Genomic DNA, 17,667 nt, shown 5'->3' on the forward strand with positions numbered 1-17,667 from the left:
TCCTTATTTGCCCTCAATGGTGGTGGTGAGCCGCCTATTTTAACCACTGCAGTCCCTGTGGTATAGGTACACCCACAGTGCTGTTAGAAAGGGAGTTCCAGGATATTGACCCAGCGACAGTGAAGGAACTGCGATATATTTCCAGATGAGGATGGTAAGTGGCTTGGAGGGGAACACAGATGGTGGCGGCCGGGAGTTTGGAAAGTGGTGCCTAAGGATCCTTGGTGAATTCCTGCAGTGCATCTAGTCGCTGGCACGTATTGTTGGTACTGTGCGTCAGTGGTGGAATGAGTGCCCAGTTCAGCTTCTGGTCAATGATAACCACTAGGATTGATAGTGGGAAAATCAGCGATGGTAATACCGTTGAATGTCAAGGGGTGATGGTTCGATCTCTTGGAGATGGTCACTGCCTGGCACCTGTGTGACACGGTTGACTTGCCACTTGTCAGCCCAAGCGGAATATTGTCTAGGCATGTAGACATGGAACTGCTTCTGCATCAATGACCTGGTTCTCACACCTTTAGTGATATTCCCCCCACCCGTCCTAGTCTGACTTCATCTATCAGGAGGAAGAGTTGTTCCTTATCCAGCGTGCCTGCTACTGAATTAGGTCACCCCTCATCTCCAGCACGTAACTAGCAAAAATATTACACGTTGCATTGAGAGATGGAAGCAATCTCTCAGTTAATTCACTTCACCACAGAACAACGACACAGAGTATATATCCCTTGTAGACCAGCTACAGTAATCGGGAGCTCAGGCTTGTATAAGACTTCAAAAGCAGCCCGGTTTCAATAGACGCGACTTGAGTGGAGGAAAGACCTACAGCGGAGGAAGGAAGTGGAACTAGATTGCGAGAAGAAAGTGGCACGTTAGGGAGCCTATGGAAGCAGAGGTTGCACAAAGAGGAGGGGCTTTAGTTAATAAAGCAGAGGAAGCAGGTTAGCTTGAAATTTCACTGCACACTGCCACAAAGCCAAAATAAAAAAAGTCACCCCATAATTAGCGAGAGAGGAGCAGAGGACTGAACCTCAGTATAACACCGTTCTGATAACACCGGAAGGGGGGGGGGGGGGGTCCAGTGAAAAGATAACTTGCAAATTTTAGCACACCTGGGTCTAGCCATCGTCTTTGTTAGACTCCCGTACACACGGCCCTTCGAGGGAAGTTCTTAGCAAGTCTGTCGCCAGTTCACTGAATGGGGAGCGTGATCACAAAATGTCTTTTGCTCGTCTTGGTAAAGGTAAGTGGACTGGCCCAGCTGTGGGTTTGGCACTTGACACAGCCAGGAAAACGAAGCATTAAAATTGAGGGTTTTCTGCAGTGAGATTTCTGCAGCCTGATTGGGAAGCCCCCAATAAAGTGACAATACTCTTGGACCAAATCTCCTGAACCTTCAACATCTCCAGAGCCAGTAAGTTACATGTCAACACTGATCTCTAGAACAGGCAGTCGAGTGACGTGGACATTTCTGTTAGTTTGCGACAGTAAAGTACCCATCTCAAAAATGCATAAAGATATCCCTTTAAGATAACATGCCAACATTTGAATGAATCCTTTTGCGTTCCACATTAAATAGCTTGATATTGGACTTTTGAGCTGGTGATCATTACAGCCGGGCCAGTAATGGACGTGGTTAAATGCATTATATAGAATTATAGCATAAAGAGGCCATTCGGTTCATGTGGTTTCAAACAAGCCCCACCCACCCACCCTACTTCATGTCACTCTTGTCAGTGTATCTCAGTCACCCAAATATTTAAGCTTTCCGGTAAATCCATATGTGCTATTCAACACAATTACTCCTTGTGGTAGCAAGTTTCACATTTCACTCTCTGGGAGTCATCAGTGACTTAATGGCCCTTACTTTAATTCTCTCCCACAAGTGGCAATATCTTCTCCACATTTACTACCCCATCAAACCCCTAGGAATTTACAGATCTGTTTATGAGGTCATCCCTCGACTTTTGCTTTTCAAGAGAAACCTGGGATCAATCCCATTCGGAATTCCTCCCCCTTCCTACCCAGGGAATGAAGAGCGAAAAGGAATGTGTCTTTACCATGTGCGTTGATCTTAAACCACTGGTAAACGGCGAGGAGTGTACACCCGCAGTTTCTTGGAGATGTGAATCAGTGAGTGAGGCTCCGTGCTGGGACAGGCTTAGAAAAATTAGCTTTGCACTTGGGTGAAGAACGGCTGTTTCACCGAGGCGCTTTCAGCAGGGTGGCCAACCCTCCAGGTTTGGCCTGGAGTCTTCAGCAATTGAAGATCAATCCCCAGAACACTGCTGTGCGCGATACTGGAGAAAAAGCTTCAGGATGTTCAAGAAGATTTGCTTTTTTTTTGTCACTTTCTTGAGCTTTTCTCTTTACCAGGCATGAATGTATTGATAATGGGATAAAAGGACTGAAAATCCAGGATCATCCAATGAGCCTTACCAATTATTAATAAAAGGTGGGACATTACAAGGATGGATGCAAGCAGTAAATAAGCAAAATACTGCCGGGACTGGAATCTGAAACTAAAACGGAGATTTCTGGGAAACTGTAGGGATTTACCAATGCTGCCAAACCTGCTGAGTTCTTCCTCTGTCCTCGTGACAAGGATGGATGTTATTGGTTGGTTTAATGGCTGGAGCGTGGGATAAAGTCATGCAATAAAAGCTCCAGGGATACATTTAATCCCAGTTGGCAGCTCTCGTTATCAGCCTACTGATACACATGGGACTGCATCCCGGAGTGACCGGATGGCCTAAGGGTGGGAATTAGAGAAAGGAGGGTCTCACGGGCCGTTGGCAAAACATCGAAGTTTCAACAGAGAGAGGGAAATCCTGTTTCACAAGCGGCATTGTTAGGCTGCCACTTAAAGTTCAGCCTCCTCTCTCCAGCTGTGAGACCAGATCCAAGTGCACAGGTTGGTGGTGGGATTGACATTGCAATATTCTCCTGAATGACAACGCAGAGAAATGTTGTAGTAAAGTACTCCACGTAACCAACCAATTGACAGCAAATTCACAAAGGATTTGGACAAGCACGCTATCCAGGCACTGTACTCGTTCATTCACGATTCCAAGTAATCTCTTTGACTTTCCAATGCCATTTACTCTTTGCCAAATGGGGATAGGGTGGTGAAGGCTAGATAGTGGCAGTGAAATACCCCACAGAAACCCAGGTCTATACAGATATTCTGACTGTCCTACTCAGTTCCAGAATATCCTACAAATCATTAAGCTGGTTTTAGAAGAACCCTAAAAGACCTCAAAGGGGTTCTTTGTTAAGAAAAGCTAGTTACTCTAGCAATATTGGTTTACAAATATATGGGTTTAGAGAGCGCACTGCTGGACCTGGTACCAGTTGAAAATGTGACCCCACCCTAATTGAAGTGTGTTCAGTTTGAATTTAAACAAAGCTGGGTTGTTAACTGTTCCATGCTGCATTCTCCATCAGCACTCTCTTTTCATGCAGTATAAATTGTTGTTTGCCCGTTACTGTTGGACAATTCGTGTGAGCTACCCTACTGTTGGACAATTCATGCGAGCTATCATGATGAGTGCACAAGGAAAAGTTTTGATAGCATGTCTTTTTTTTCAGCAATTGTTGAAGTGTGAAAAAGGGATTTAGGTTTGGTGTTATCAGAACTTTGTCCATCTGCTGTTCAGCCTCAGCCAGCAGCCAACCACAAGGCCAAAGCAGAGAAGCGCATACCTTCAGCTTGGACTGAATCTCACGAGCTTTCCTTCGGGCAAGAACCTGCATATGACTAGACACCTGCAGGAAAGAGCAAAGGGGAAGAAAAAGAAGAGCCTGTAACCATGGAGATGAACGTCCCCCGGATTCATGCCGGCTGCACATACCTTGATGCTTGCTTGGTATTCTCGTACTTTCTTCCTGGCTAACACCTGTATGTGACTAGACACCTATGTCAACGAGATAATTTAAAGACAAAAAACACAAAATGAAAGATGATGCTTCTGTCACGAGTGAACACAGTGCTTATATTATTAATTAGTTAATTAGTTAGTTAGGGCATGCAGAGCCAGACCGTCCATCACCAACTTCCCCCTTTTCCCCATCCCTTCTCAAGCTTGCGTATAAACTCTATAGCTGTAAACAGTCATGCAACGACAGCCATATTGCTTTCCGGCAGGCAATATTCCTTGATCCTTTCCTTTGTTCTCAAAGTCAGTGCCAGCATTTATTGACATTGGTATGCATTAATGAGACTTCTGAGTTACCATAGAGCTGCTCCACTCTAAGTAACTCAATTGTTCACTAACAACTAATTCAAGATTATAAGTCAGGCTTGTGGTGTGGCTCACTTACATGTGCTGGGAGCTACATCTATTCTTACGCTGGGACCTGTTCCTCTGCAGGCAAAAGGAACATGTCCAGGCATTGCATATTTTTTGAATGAACAATAAAGCTCTCTAGTGCATTTGTCAATGCAACATCTCAATCAATCAGAGTTCCCTTGCTAACCAATCAGCATGCAGTATAAACTGTTTTTTCCCATTGAGATTTGGTACTCTTGCGAATCTGACCTGATGAGTGCAAGACAAAACGCTTTGACAGCAGGTCTCATTTTTCAGCAATATTCAACTTCATTTAAGTTATAAAGTAATGAATTAACACAGCATGATGGTTTCAACCCAGTGGGATCTTCCTTCATCTAATGAGTCTAGTGTCCTGGCAGGAACTTGGGTCACTTAAGAAATCGCCAAAGCTTATCATAATCCAATGGGGCCCTCCACTACCCAGCATTCTGAGGTATTGTTCCACATTCACTGCCAGCCCTCCTAAAACATAGCAACATTTTGCCATTTTAATGAAGTGTTATTTAATCAGTATACAGTAGGGGAAAGAGGCCATCCAGCTCTTTGTACTGATGGTGGCTCTTCTAATCAGTCCTATTCCCTTTGTTCTTTCCCCATCGCCCTGTATTTTTTTTTGTGTTCAAGTAAGTGAACTACCTTGATGCTCTAAAGGATTACTTTCCCTCTTCCTCCACCTCAGTCCTCCACAAAAGCAGGGATTTGAATGTTAGGAAAATGGTTAAGACACAAACAAGTATTATTTCATTGGCAGGATCCTCCCGGCAATCAGTTTTTCAGGCCTTGACAGATCCAAATGTTTTTTTTCTGATATTGGAGTTTACTCCTTTCCAAAGTAGGAATGGTTGAGCAATTTTTAAAAGATTGCTGCTCTCCTAGTAGGCTCTCGATCAGGATTCCCGCCATTCCCAGTCGAGGCAATCTCAGGTCCAGAATTCTCGGCTGTCCAGAGGGCAGGGGCTGCGGGTAGGCCGTTTTCAGCCGGCACGCCCTCTGGGTCCCACCCGCAACCAGCAGTGTTAAATCGATCAGTGAAATCAACTTTCGCATCCTTGATCTTAAAAAACCTCTCATCTGGAATGACTGCAGCAAGGACCTGGGGGCAGGAGTTTCCATCCCTCCAGGATTAACCAGAGGCCTCCAGGGATTGGAGATCAATCTGTTGTGTGCAATCTAGGTGAAAATTCATCAGGATCGGGATATTAAAAAAGATTGGGTTCATTTTTGTCATTTTCATTTGAGCTTTTCTCTTTACCAGAAAAATACTGAAATTGGGAGAATAAAAAAGCTGACAATTAAGCATCATCCAATTTGGTAATGAGTCTCTTTGTTTTTGTCCAATCGGTGTGGAGAGGCAGTACATCACAAGGATGGATGTGTTGACCAACTAAAGGTTGGAGCGTGGGGACAACTCGTGCAATGAAACCTCTAGAAATACACTTAATCACAGTGGGTAACCCTCTCTAGGAAGAGTGTTCACCCCGACTGTTGTCGCAACTGTTGCCTCATCCAAAGGGTTATCAGGATAGCATTGCTCATCATACTGTTCTATGACACAGCTTGACCAAACCCAGTCGTCCCCAGGGATGAAAGACTAAGGGCGGAATTTACCAGCTGCTCATGCCGATGGGGTGTTCCGGTCCCAACAACGGTGCACGGGCTGCCGGGCATCAAGGGGCGCAGTCAACCGGTAATTCCGTTGACAACGGCGGGACAAGAAAATCCTGCTGGCCTGCAGTCTCTGCCGCTGAAAACAACACAGCGGGTTGCCGGGTAAATCCTGTTCTAAATCTTCAGGTTACTCCTACGAGCTACCCAGGAGAAAGAGATCTCAGGGAAATGAAAAACATTCCCGCGGTCTAAAACTGTTGAAGGGAGAAAAGGCCATTTGACCGACAACCGAGAAACCAGCCAATTAGCTAATGGAGCCTATTCGCTTTCTAACTGGGGGTGCTTTGAGAGAGAGGTGTGTAACTTCCGGTTGCGGCGATGTGGAGCTAAGCCGCATATTTCGGCAGCTCCCGCTAGAACGGACCTTTGGGCACTCCGGAGGAGCCCCAACGGAAACCTTTTGACCAAATCCCGTGTGGGAAGATGAAGCAAGGTCCCCTTTCCGTCGTGTATGGAGGGGACTAGAAGTGGAGCGGAGGAAAAAGAGGCTTTGGAGCAGCGGCAGAAACAGGGGGGAAAAAACAAGATGGCGGAGGGCGGATATCGAGCAGTATGGGGGCCGGACCAGCAGGAGTTTCTCAAGCGCTGCGTGGACGAGCTTAAAAAGGAGGTGCTGGCGCCAATGCTGTTGGTGATCGAGGGGCTGAAGGAGACCCAGAAGGCCCAGGCGGTAGAGCTCCGAGAAGTGAAGGACAAAACTAACGAGAACGAGGCCGAGATCTTGGGCCTGGCGGTGAAGATGGAGGCGCACGAGGCGCTGCACAAGAGGTGGGCCGAGAGATTCGAGGTCCTGGAGAACAGGTCGAGGAGGAAGGATCTCTGGATTCTGGGTCTCCCCGAAGGAGTGGAGGGGGCTGATGCCGGGGCATATGTGAGCACGATGCTCCATTCGCTGATGGGTGCGGAGGCCTCTCCGAGCCCCCTGGAGCTGGAAGGGGCTCATCGGGTCCTGGCGAGGAGACCCAAGGCTGGCGAGCCGCCAAGGGCGATAGTGGCGAGGCTCCATCGTTTCGCGGACAGAGAGAGTGTCCTGAGATGGGCCACGAAGGAGCGGAGCAGTAGATGGGAGAATGCGGTGATCCGAGTCTACCAGGACTGGAGCGTGGAGGTGGCAAAGAGGAGAGCTGGCTTCAACCAGGCCAAGGCGGTGCTGCACAAAAAAAGCTGCAGCCAGCGCGACTGTGGGTCACGTATCAGGACCGACACCACTATTTCGAAACGCCAGAGGAGGCTTGGACCTTTATCCAAACGGAAAAATTGGACTCGAACTGAGGGACTGTGGTTGTGGGGGAGATGTTGACTGTATACAGGGTTGTAAATATGGGTAAAGAATGTTTCACGGGTGGGACGATGGATGGGGTTGTGGGAAGAGTTTTTGATGGGGGGGACAGTGAGGAATGTGGGCGTCGGTGCTGGGGGGAGGTGAGACTCGGGGAAGGGGGGATTGGGATAAGGCCGCAACAGGAGCTGCGCCACAGGGGGCGGGGCTGGCTCAGGAAAGCGCGGGCTTTTTCTCGCGTTGGGGGGGTGGGTGGGGGGGGGGGGGGTGGGGGGGGGAAAGAGATGGAGGAGCGCAAGGAGGAGGAGGGATTTCCACACCGGGGGGGGTCAACGGGAAGGCGGGGGAAGCCGGGGTCAGCAGGAGTCAGCTGACTTACGGAAGTATTATGGGGGGAGCAAAAGAGCTAGATTTGGATCTAGCGGGGAGGGGGGGAGGGGGGGGGAGGGGGAGGGGGGACAATAGGGTTGCTGCTGCATTGGCCGAGGGGGAACTGAAAATGGAAGGGGTGTTCAGGGCAGGGGTTCCCCGTCTGGGGGACTGGAGGGTGCGGGAGATGCGGGCACGGGATTGGCCTAAAATAGGGGATGGCTAGTCAGCGGGGGGTAGGGGGTGGGTAGCCCCCCAATCTGGCTGATCACGTGGCATGTGAGAGGCCTAAATGGGACGGTTAAGAGGGCCCGAGTATTCGCGCACTTAAAGGGACTGAAGACAGACGTGGTCATGCTTCAGGAGACACATCTGAAGGTGGCAGATCAGGTCAGGTTAAGGACGGGATGGGTAGGACAGGTGTTCCATTCGGGGCTGGATGCGAAGAATAGAGGGGTGGCAATACTGGTGGGGAAGCGGGTGTCGTTTGAGGCCAAGAACATAGTAGCGGACAATGGAGGCCGATACGTGATGGTGAGCGGTAGGTTGCAGGGGACGGGGGTTGGACTGGTAAATGTATACGCCCCGAATTGGGACGATGCTGGATTCATGAAACGGTTGTTGGGGCGCATTCCGGACTTGGAGGTAGGAAGCTTGATAATGGGTGGGGATTTCAACACTGTGTTGGACCCAGCACTGGATCGCTCCAGATCTAGGACCGGAAAGAGGCCGGCTGTGGCCAAGGTGCTCAGGGGGTATATGGATCAGATGGGGGGAGTAGATCGGTGGAGATTTGCCAGGCCTTCGGCTAGAGAATTTTCTTTTTTCTCCCATGTACACAAGGCCTACTCCCGGATAGATTTTTTTGTTCTGGGCAGGGCATTGATCCCGAAAGTGGAGGGAACGGAGTATTCGGCCATAGCCATATCAGACCACGCCCCGCACTGGGTGGAACTAGAGCTGGGGGAGGAGAGGGACCAACGCCCGCTGTGGCGGTTGGATGTGAGACTGCTGGCAGACAAGGAAGTGTGCGGAAGTGCATCGAAAGGTATCTGGAGGCCAACGACAACGGGGAGGTGCAGGTGGGAGTAGTATGGGAGGCGCTGAAGGCGGTGGTCAGGGGAGAGTTAATCTCCATCAGGGCTCATAGGGAGAAGAGAGAGGGCAGGGAAAGGGAGAGGTTAGTGGGGGAGATTTTAAGAGTTGACAGGAGATATGCAGAGGCCCCTGATGAAGGACTACTCAGGGAGAGGCGAAGTCTCCAGACGGAGTTCGACCTGTTGACCACAGGGAAGGCAGAGGCACAGTGGAGGAAGGCACAGGGGGCGATGTACGAGTATGGGGAGAAGGCGAGCCGGATGCTGGCACATCAGCTCCGTAAGAGGAGGCAGCGAGGGAAATAGGTAGAGTCAAGGACGGAAGGGGAACTACGGTGCGGAGTGCGGTGAAAGTGAATGAGACATTCAAGGCCTTCTACGAGAAGCTGTATAGGTCCCAGCCCCCAGGGGGAAAAGGGGGGATGCGACGATTCTTGGACCAACTGAGGTTCCCGAGGGTGGAGGAGCAGGAGGTGGCTGGTTTGGGGGCGCCAATTGGGGTGGAGGAGCTGGTTAAAGGACTGGGAGCATGCAGGCAGGGAAGGGCCCGGGACCGGATGGGTTCCCGGTGGAGTTTTCATAGAATTTACAGTGCAGAAGGAGGCCATTCAGCCCATCGAGTCTGCACCAGCTCTTGGAAAGAGCACCCTACCCAAGGTCCACACACACCTCCACCTTACCCCATAACCCAGTAACCCCACCCAACACTAAGGGCAATTTTGGACACTAAGGGCAATTTATCATGGCCAATCCACCTAACCTGCACATCTTTGGACTGTGGGAGGAAACCGGAGCACCCGGAGGAAACCCACGTACACACGGGGAGGATGTGCAGACTCCGCACAGACAGTGACCCAAGCCTGAATCGAACCTGGGACCCTGGAGCTGTGAAGCAATTGTGCTATCCACAATGCTACCGTGCTGCCCCAAAGTTGTATAGGAAGTATTTAGACCTGTTAGCCCCGTTGCTGGTAAGGACTTTCAATGAGGCAAGGGAGGGGGGGACCCTGTCCCCGACAATGTCGGAGGCGACGATCTCTTTGATCCTGAAGCGGGATAAGGACCCACTGCAATGCGGGTCGTATAGGCCGATCTCGCTCCTCAACGTAGATGCTAAGTTGCTGGCAAAAGTGTTGGCTACGAGGATTGAGGACTGTGTCCCGGGGGTGATTCACGAGGACCAGACGGGATTTGTAAAGGGCAGGCAGCTAAATACCAATGTGCGGAGGCTCCTAAATGTGTTTATGATGCCATCGGAGGAAGAGAGAGGCGGAGATAGGGGCAGCTATGAACGCGGAGAGGGCCTTTGACCGACTACAGTGGGAGTATCTCTGGGAAGTGTTGCGGAGGTTTGGGTTCGGGGGAGGGTTTATTAGCTGGGTTAAGCTCCTATATAGAGCCCCGGTGGCGAGTGTGGTTACGAATCGGCGGAGGTCGGAGTCCTTCCGGCTGTATCGAGGGACGAGGCAGGGGTGCCCCCTGTCCCCCCTGTTGTTTGCATTAGCAATTGAACCTTTGGCCATGGCATTAAGGGAGTCCAGGAAATGGAGGGGGGTGGTTCGAGGGGGAGAGGAGCATTGGGTGTCGCTGTATGCAGACGACCTGTTGCTGTATGTGGCGGACCCAGTGGAGGGGATGGTGGAGGTCATGCAGATCCTAAGGGAGTTTGGGGACTTCTCGGGCTACAAGCTCAACAAAGGGAAGAGTGAGCTCTTTGTGGTGCATCCGGGGGATCAGGGAAGAGGGATGATGGCCTACCGTTGAGGAGGGCGGAAACGAGCTTTCGATACTTGGGGATCCAGGTAGCTAGGAGCTGGGGGGCCCTGTACAAACTTAATTTGACGTGGCTGGTGGAGCAGATGGAGGAGGACTTTAAACGGTGGGACATGTTGCCACTCTCGCGAGCGGGCAGGGTACAGTCAATTAAAATGCTGGTCCTCCCAAGGTTTCTTTTTGTATTCCAATGCCTTCCAATTGTGATCACCAAGGCCTTTTTTAAGAGGGTAGGCAGGAGCATTATGGGTTTTGTGTGGGCGAGTAAGACCCCGAGGGTAAGGAGGGGGTTCCTGGAGCGTAGTAGAGATCGAGGAGGGCTGGCGTTGCCGAATCTCGGTGGCTACTACTGGGCAGCCAACGTGGCGATGATCCGTAAGTGGGTGATGGAGGGAGAGGGGGCGGCATGGAAGAGGTTGGAGATGGCGCCCTGCAAAGGAACGAGCCTGGGGGCGCTGGTGACGGCACCGCTGCCGCTCTCGCCGACAAGGTACACCACGAGTCCGGTGGTGGCGTCAACGCTAAAGATCTGGGGGCAGTGGAGACGGCACAGGGGTGTGATGGGAGCCTCGGTATGGTCCCCGATCAGGGATAGCCATCGGTTTGTCCCAGGAAGGATGGACGGGGGGTTTCAGAGCTGGCATCGGGCAGCGATTAGAAGAATGGGGGACCTGTTCATCGATGGTACGTTTGCGAGCTTAGGGGCGCTGGAGGAGAAGTTTGGACTACCCCCGGGAAACGCCTTCAGGTACATGCAAGTGAGGGCATTTGTGAGGCGGCAGGTGAGGGAATTCCCGCTGCTCCCGGCACAGGGGATTCAAGACAGGGTGATTTTGGGCGTATGGTTCGGAGAGGGCAAGGTGTCGGCGATATACCAGAAGATGAAAGAAGAGGGGGAGGCTTTGGTAGTGAAGCTGAATTATAAATGGGAAGAGGAGCTGGGGGAGGAGATTGAGGAGGGGCTATGGGCTGATGCCCTAAGTAGGGTTAATTCCTCTTTCTCGTGTGCCAGGCTTAGCCTGATACAATTTCAGGTTGTTCACAGAGCGCAAATGACGGGGGCGAGGCTGAGTAGGTTCTTTGGGGTGGAGGACAGATGTGGGAGGTGCTCAGGAAGCCCGGCGAACCATACCCATATGTTTTGGTCGTGCCCGGCACTGGATGGGTTCTGGAGGGGAGTTGCGAGAACAATATCTAAGGTGGTGAAAGTCCAGGTCAAGCCAAGTTGGGGGCTAGCATTATTTGGAGTAGCGGACGAGCCGGGAGTGCAGGAGGCGAAAGAAGCCAGTATTCTGGCCTTTGCGTCCCTGGTAGCCCGGCAAAGGATCTTGTTAGTGTGGAAAAATGCGAAGCCCCCCAGTGTGGAGGCCTGGATAAATGACATGGCAGGGTTTATTAAGTTGGAGAGGATAAACTTTGCCCTGAGAGGGTCTGTGCAGGGGTTCTCCAGGCGGTGGCAACCGTTCCTAGACTATCTCGCGGAGCGTTAGATGAAGTTCGGTCGACAGCAGCAGCAACCCTGGAGGGGGGGGGGGGGAGGGCACATCTCTCTTGGGGGGTTGGGGGGGGGGGTGGAGACGAGGGAGGGGCGGGGAAAGTTTTTTTTTCTGGGGGGCATCTGAGCAAGAAAATACATGAATGATCCGGAAAACTGATATGTACGGGAGGAATCCAATGTACAAAGTTTTGTATCATATTGATTTGCCATGTTTATGTCTTGCTATGCAAGTTTTCTTTTCTTTTTGTTACGCCGGGGGGGGGGGGGGGGGGGGTTGTTTGTATGGTTGAAAATTTTGTTTAATAATTCTTAATAAACATTTTTTTTTTTTAAAAAAGAGAGAGAGGAGTGTGGGGACGTGGTAATAATGGCATGATGCTTTCAGGAACATGTCCAACCAGAGTTGATAACCTTCAACTTATCACAAGCCTGTGAGCAGTGCTATGACTGACCCAGCAGAACAGAGTTAGTTCGCTATGGAAAACCCTTGCATGATCCCTCCCAATTATTCGCCTGCAAAGTATCAAGCCCAGCTCATGTGGAAGACTTCGATATGTTTGGCTCCAGGAATAATGATCTTCATCCTCACTATCATTGATTGTTGTAATAAACCCATCTGGTTCACGAGGGAAGGAAATCTGCTGTCCTTTACTGGTCTGGCCTACATGAAATTCTAGACCCACGGCAATGCGGTTGACGTTTAAGTGGCCTCTGAAACGGTCTTGAAGATCATCCAATTTAAGTGCAAGTAGGGATGGGCAACAAATGATGGCCTTGCCAGTGATGTCCGTATACCATGAAGCATAAAAAGTCACTGAACCAATTTCCAGTTTCGATAGATTAGACAAGCGGTGAGGCAGAAGTTATTAAATGTCCTTTGTTACCTCACTGCTTGCAGCCCAACATTGCTCCTGGATTCCTCTAATCTCACCCCACTTGGATCAGATACAAGGCCGGACCAAACTGGACTCAGAGCCAGATCGGACTGGAATGGAATGATTAGCAGTCTCAAATTCGCTGCAGCAGTTCCAGGTGACACTGAATCAACACATACAGCATAAGGCACACCCAATCACAATGCGGGCTCCTCTGACCGAATCTACTCCTATTGATGAGTGAATAAGAACACAAGAACTAGGAGCAGGAGTAGGCCATCTGGCCCCTCGAGCCTGCTCCGCCATTCAATGAGATCATGGCTGATCTTTGTGGACTCAGCTCCACTCTCCGGCCCGTACACCATATCCCCGAATCCCTGTATTCTTTAGAAAGGTATCTATCTTTTCCTTAAAAACGTTTAAAGAAGGAGCCTCAACTGCTTTACTGGGCAAGGAATTCCAGAGATTCACAACCCTTTGGGTGAAGAAGTTCCTCCTAAACTCGGTCCTAAATCTACTTCCCCTTATTTTGAGGCTATGCCCCCTAGTTCTGCTTTCCCCGACCAGTGGAAACAAATTAAAATTATTTTCGTAGTAATTTTTTCCAGAAAGTATTTGGTAAACCTTTTTCGATAATATGCAGAGGATGATGAATGAAATAGTGGAATACCTTGGTCACCATGTAAATGGTACACATTGCTGCCACTGTGTGCCAGTGATGAAGAGAGTTAATATTTAAAGCAGAGAATGGGACATTGATCAAGCTCTCTCCTGGATGGTGTTGAGTTTTGAGTGTTGTTGGAGCTGCAGTCATCCAGACAAATGGAGGGTATTCCATTACACTCCTGATTTGTGACTTGTAGATGGTGGACAAGCTTTGGGGAGTCAGGGGGTGAGTTATTCACCACAGAATGCACAATCTCTGACCTGCACTTGGAGCCAGAGTATTTATATCGCTGGCCCAGTTCAGCTTCTGGTTAACGGTAACCCCTAAAATATGTTGATAGTGGTGGATTCAGCAATGGTAATGCTGTTGAATGTCATGGGGAAATGGCTAGATTCTCTTTTGTTGGAGATGATCATTGCCTGGCACTTTAATGGCATGAATGATACCCATTGGGCAGCACGGTAGCATTGCTGCCTCACGGCACTGAGGTCCCAGGTTCAATTACGGCTCTGGTTCACTGTCCGTGTGGAGTTTGCACATTCTCCCCATGTTTGAGTGGGTTTCACCCCACAACCCAAAGATGTGCAATGTAGGTGGATTGGCCATGCTAAATTGCCCCTTAATTGGAAAAAATGAATTGAGTACTCTAAATTTAAAAAAAATGAATGATACCCGTGACTTCGCAGCCCAAACCTGAATGTTGTCCAGATCTTGATTCATGTGAGCAGGTGCTGCGTGAATATCTGAGAAGTTACAAATAATGCTGAACAATCAGCGAACATCCCACATCCACGTTTTTGACCTTTTGATGGGAGGGAAGGCCATTGATGACGAAGCTCGAGGTGGCTAGGTCAAAGACATTACTCTGAGGAATTCCTACAGTGATTTCCTGAGGCTTAGATTTGATTTGATTTAGTCACATGTACCGGTACAGAGAAAAGTATTTTTCTGCGGCCGAGGGAATGTTCACAGTACGTACATAGTAGACAAAGAGAATAATCAACAGAGAACATTGACAAATGGTACATCGACAAACAGTGATTGGTTACAGTGCGGAACAAGGGGCCAAACAAAGCAAATACATGAAAAGAGCAGCATAGGGCGTTGTGAATAGTGTTCTTACAGGGAACAGATCAGTCCGAGGGGCAATTTAGCATGGCCAATCCACCTACCTCCGAGGGGGAGTCGTTGAGTCTTGTTGGCTGTGGGGAAGAAACTGTTCCTATGTCTGGATGTGCGGGTCTTCAGGCGTCTACCTTCTGCCTGATGGAAGGGTCTGGAAGAAGGCAATGGCTGGGTGGGAGGGTCTCTGATAATGCTGTCTGTCTTCCTGAGGCAGTGGGAGGTGTATACAGAATCATGGGGGGTGGAAAGCTTGTGTGATGCACTGGACCGAGTTCACCACACTCTGCAGTTTCTTGCGATCTTGGACCACGCAGTTGCCATACCAAGCTGTGATGCAGCCAGATAGGATGCTCTCTATTGCAGATCTGTATAAATTTGTGAGAGTCAATGCAGACATGCCAGATTTCTTTAGCTTCCGTGGGAAGTAGAGACGTTGTTGGGCCTCCAGCAAGCACAATTATCTTTGTGCTCGGTATGACTCTCAATAATGAACAGTTTCCCACCTCCCCATGCTGCCTTGGTGTCGAGGACAATCACTCACTTTACCTCCGGAATTAAGCTCTTTTGTCCATGATTAGACCAAGCTTACAATGAAATTATGGAGCTGAGTGACCCTGCAAAACCAAACTGAGCATTAGTAAGCAGATTATTGCTGAGTAAGTGTTGCTTGATAGCACCGTCGATGGCTTCTTCCATCACTTTGCTGATTATCGAGAGTAAACAGATGGGGCAATAATGAGCTGGATGGGGTAGGACATACTGGGGCATTTTTCCACACCGTCTCTGGAACAGCTTGACTAAGGGTGAAGCTGGTTCTGGAACACAAGTCTACTTTTGCTGGAATGTTCTCAGGGCCCATAGCCTTTGCGGTATCCAGTGCCTTCAGCCATTTCTTGAGGAGCTGGTTTAGCACAGGGCTAAAGAGCTGGCTTTTAAAGCAGACAAGGCAGACCAGCAGCACGGTTCAATTCCCGCACCAGCCTCCCCGAACAGGCGCTGGAATGTGGCGACTAGGGGCTTTTCACAGTAACTTTGTTTGAAGCCTACTTGTGACAATAAGCAATCTTCATTTCATGAAGGAGTGAATTGGCTGAAGACTGGCACCTGTGATTCTGGGGACCTCAGGAGAAGATGGAGCTCGATTGGCGACTCAGCACTTCTGGCTGAATACTTTTGCAATTAACCTTTGCACTAATGTGCTGGCCTCCCTCATCTTTGAGATTCGGGATGTTTCTGGAGCCTCCTCCAAAGGAGGAGGTTATACAGGTTAGCTGCTTAATTGCCCATCATTTATAACTGGATGTGACAAGACTGCAGAGATCAGTTCTGACTCATTGGCCGTGGGATCGTTCAACTCAATGCTGCTTCTGCTGTTTAGCATACATTCGTCCTGTGTTGTAGCATCATCAGTTTGACAACTTATTTTGCATTAAGGCTGGTGCTGCTCCTGGCTTTCCCTCCTGCACTCCTCATTGAACGAGGGTTGCTCCCCGGGCTTGATGATAATGTAGAGTGGGGGATATGCCGAACCAGGAGGTTACAGATTGTGGTCAAGTACAATTCTGCTGCTGCTGCTGATGGCCCACAGCACCTCATGGATGCTCAGTTTTGAGCTGCTAGATCTGTTCAGAATCATTCCCATCTAGCTCGGAGGTAATGACCTGCTACACGATGGGAGGGTACCTCAATGTGAAGACAGAACTTGGTCTCCGTAATGACTCTGAAGTGGTCACCAATACGGTCATGGACAGATGCATCTGCGACAGTTACATTTGCGAGGATGAGGTCAGGTAGGATTTTCCTTCTTGTGGTTTCTTCCCCACCTGCCACAGTCCCAGTCCAGCAGCTATGTCCTTTAGGGTTGAGCCAGTTCGGTCAGTAGTGGTGCTTCTGAGCTCCGCCTGGTGTCAAGGTTAATCTGTGGAATTCTATAGACTTGCACTGGGAACCGTACAGCGGCCGGCCTGTTGGTGTCCATTTGTTTAAGTTTGAACCGTCGAATAATAGTTGTCACCTCTCAATGACGAGACATGGTACTCCAATAAAGCACCAAATGGCAACAGGAGATTGTTATCCAGTGCACTGATCCTCCTGCGTTCTGCCTCCCTTGCCAGTTGTGGTCTATGGTCAGAGAACAGAAGCTTAATTCATCGTCTCCCAGTTGGATTCCAAATCCAGAATTTGGGAGGAGACGTTTCACTCTGCTGCCTCACTGCTCATCTATTGGGATTTTTACAAAATTACAGTTCGACAGCAGAACATGCCATACAGTCTGTCCCTTCAGGAGAGGGAGGGAAATAATTTGGGGGGGGGAATAAAAAAAATCTGTAGCCTAGACAATGGGACTTAAATTCTTTCTTAAAGTGTGTTTTTAAAAATATATACCGATTTGAAAAATATTTCAATATTTGCTGTGATTTGGCATTTTCAGTATTAAATTGGAATAAAACAGGAGGCCATTCAGCCCATCGAGTGCACTGACCCTCCAAAAGAACACCCTAACCTAGGCCCACTCCCCTGCCATATTCCCGTAACCCCCACCTAACCTTTGGACACTAAGGGACAATTTTAAGCATGGCCAATCCACCTAACCTGCGCATCTTTAGACTGTGGGTGGAAACCGGAGGAAACCCACGCAGACACAGGGAGAACATGCAAACTCCACACAGTCACCCAATGCCGGAATTGAACCCAGGTCCCTGGCGCTGTGAGACAGCAGTGCTAACCACTGTGTCGCCGTGTCGCACATTTCCACTACTTTGAGGAGTGACATCACCCCTGAATTGCCTCGCTCTAACTTGAAGCCTATACCAACTCATTCTGAACTCCCCCACCTCAGGAAAACGTTCCTCGCTACAGACGGAATTAAATTTGTTCATCAGCAAGGAATTGGGTGGTTAGATTGGACGTGCACCTGCATGCGATTATCAGGCGTGGTCCAATTAATTTGGCCTTAAACTACAAGAAAGGAGCTCACCCTGA

At 49.5% G+C, this 17,667-nt stretch overlaps 1 protein-coding gene across 7 annotated transcripts in view; it reads right to left on the reverse strand.

The window, feature by feature from the left end:
* Positions 1-17,667, reverse strand: part of tead3a (TEA domain family member 3 a) — a 346,400-nt gene that overhangs the window by 80,150 nt on the left and 248,583 nt on the right. For 5 of the 7 annotated variants that reach the window (XM_072480604.1, XM_072480605.1, XM_072480601.1 and 2 more), the window contains one exon: positions 3,706-3,768. In XM_072480604.1, the coding sequence (XP_072336705.1) occupies positions 3,706-3,768 (63 nt within the window). Of the gene's footprint in view, positions 1-3,705; positions 3,769-3,854; positions 3,918-17,667 lie in introns of all 7 variants that reach the window. The other 2 variants (XM_072480606.1, XM_072480602.1) reach the window with 1 other exon arrangement.

This window comes from Scyliorhinus torazame, chromosome 17 (assembly GCF_047496885.1).
Source record: "Scyliorhinus torazame isolate Kashiwa2021f chromosome 17, sScyTor2.1, whole genome shotgun sequence".
NCBI lineage: Eukaryota > Metazoa > Chordata > Chondrichthyes > Carcharhiniformes > Scyliorhinidae > Scyliorhinus > Scyliorhinus torazame.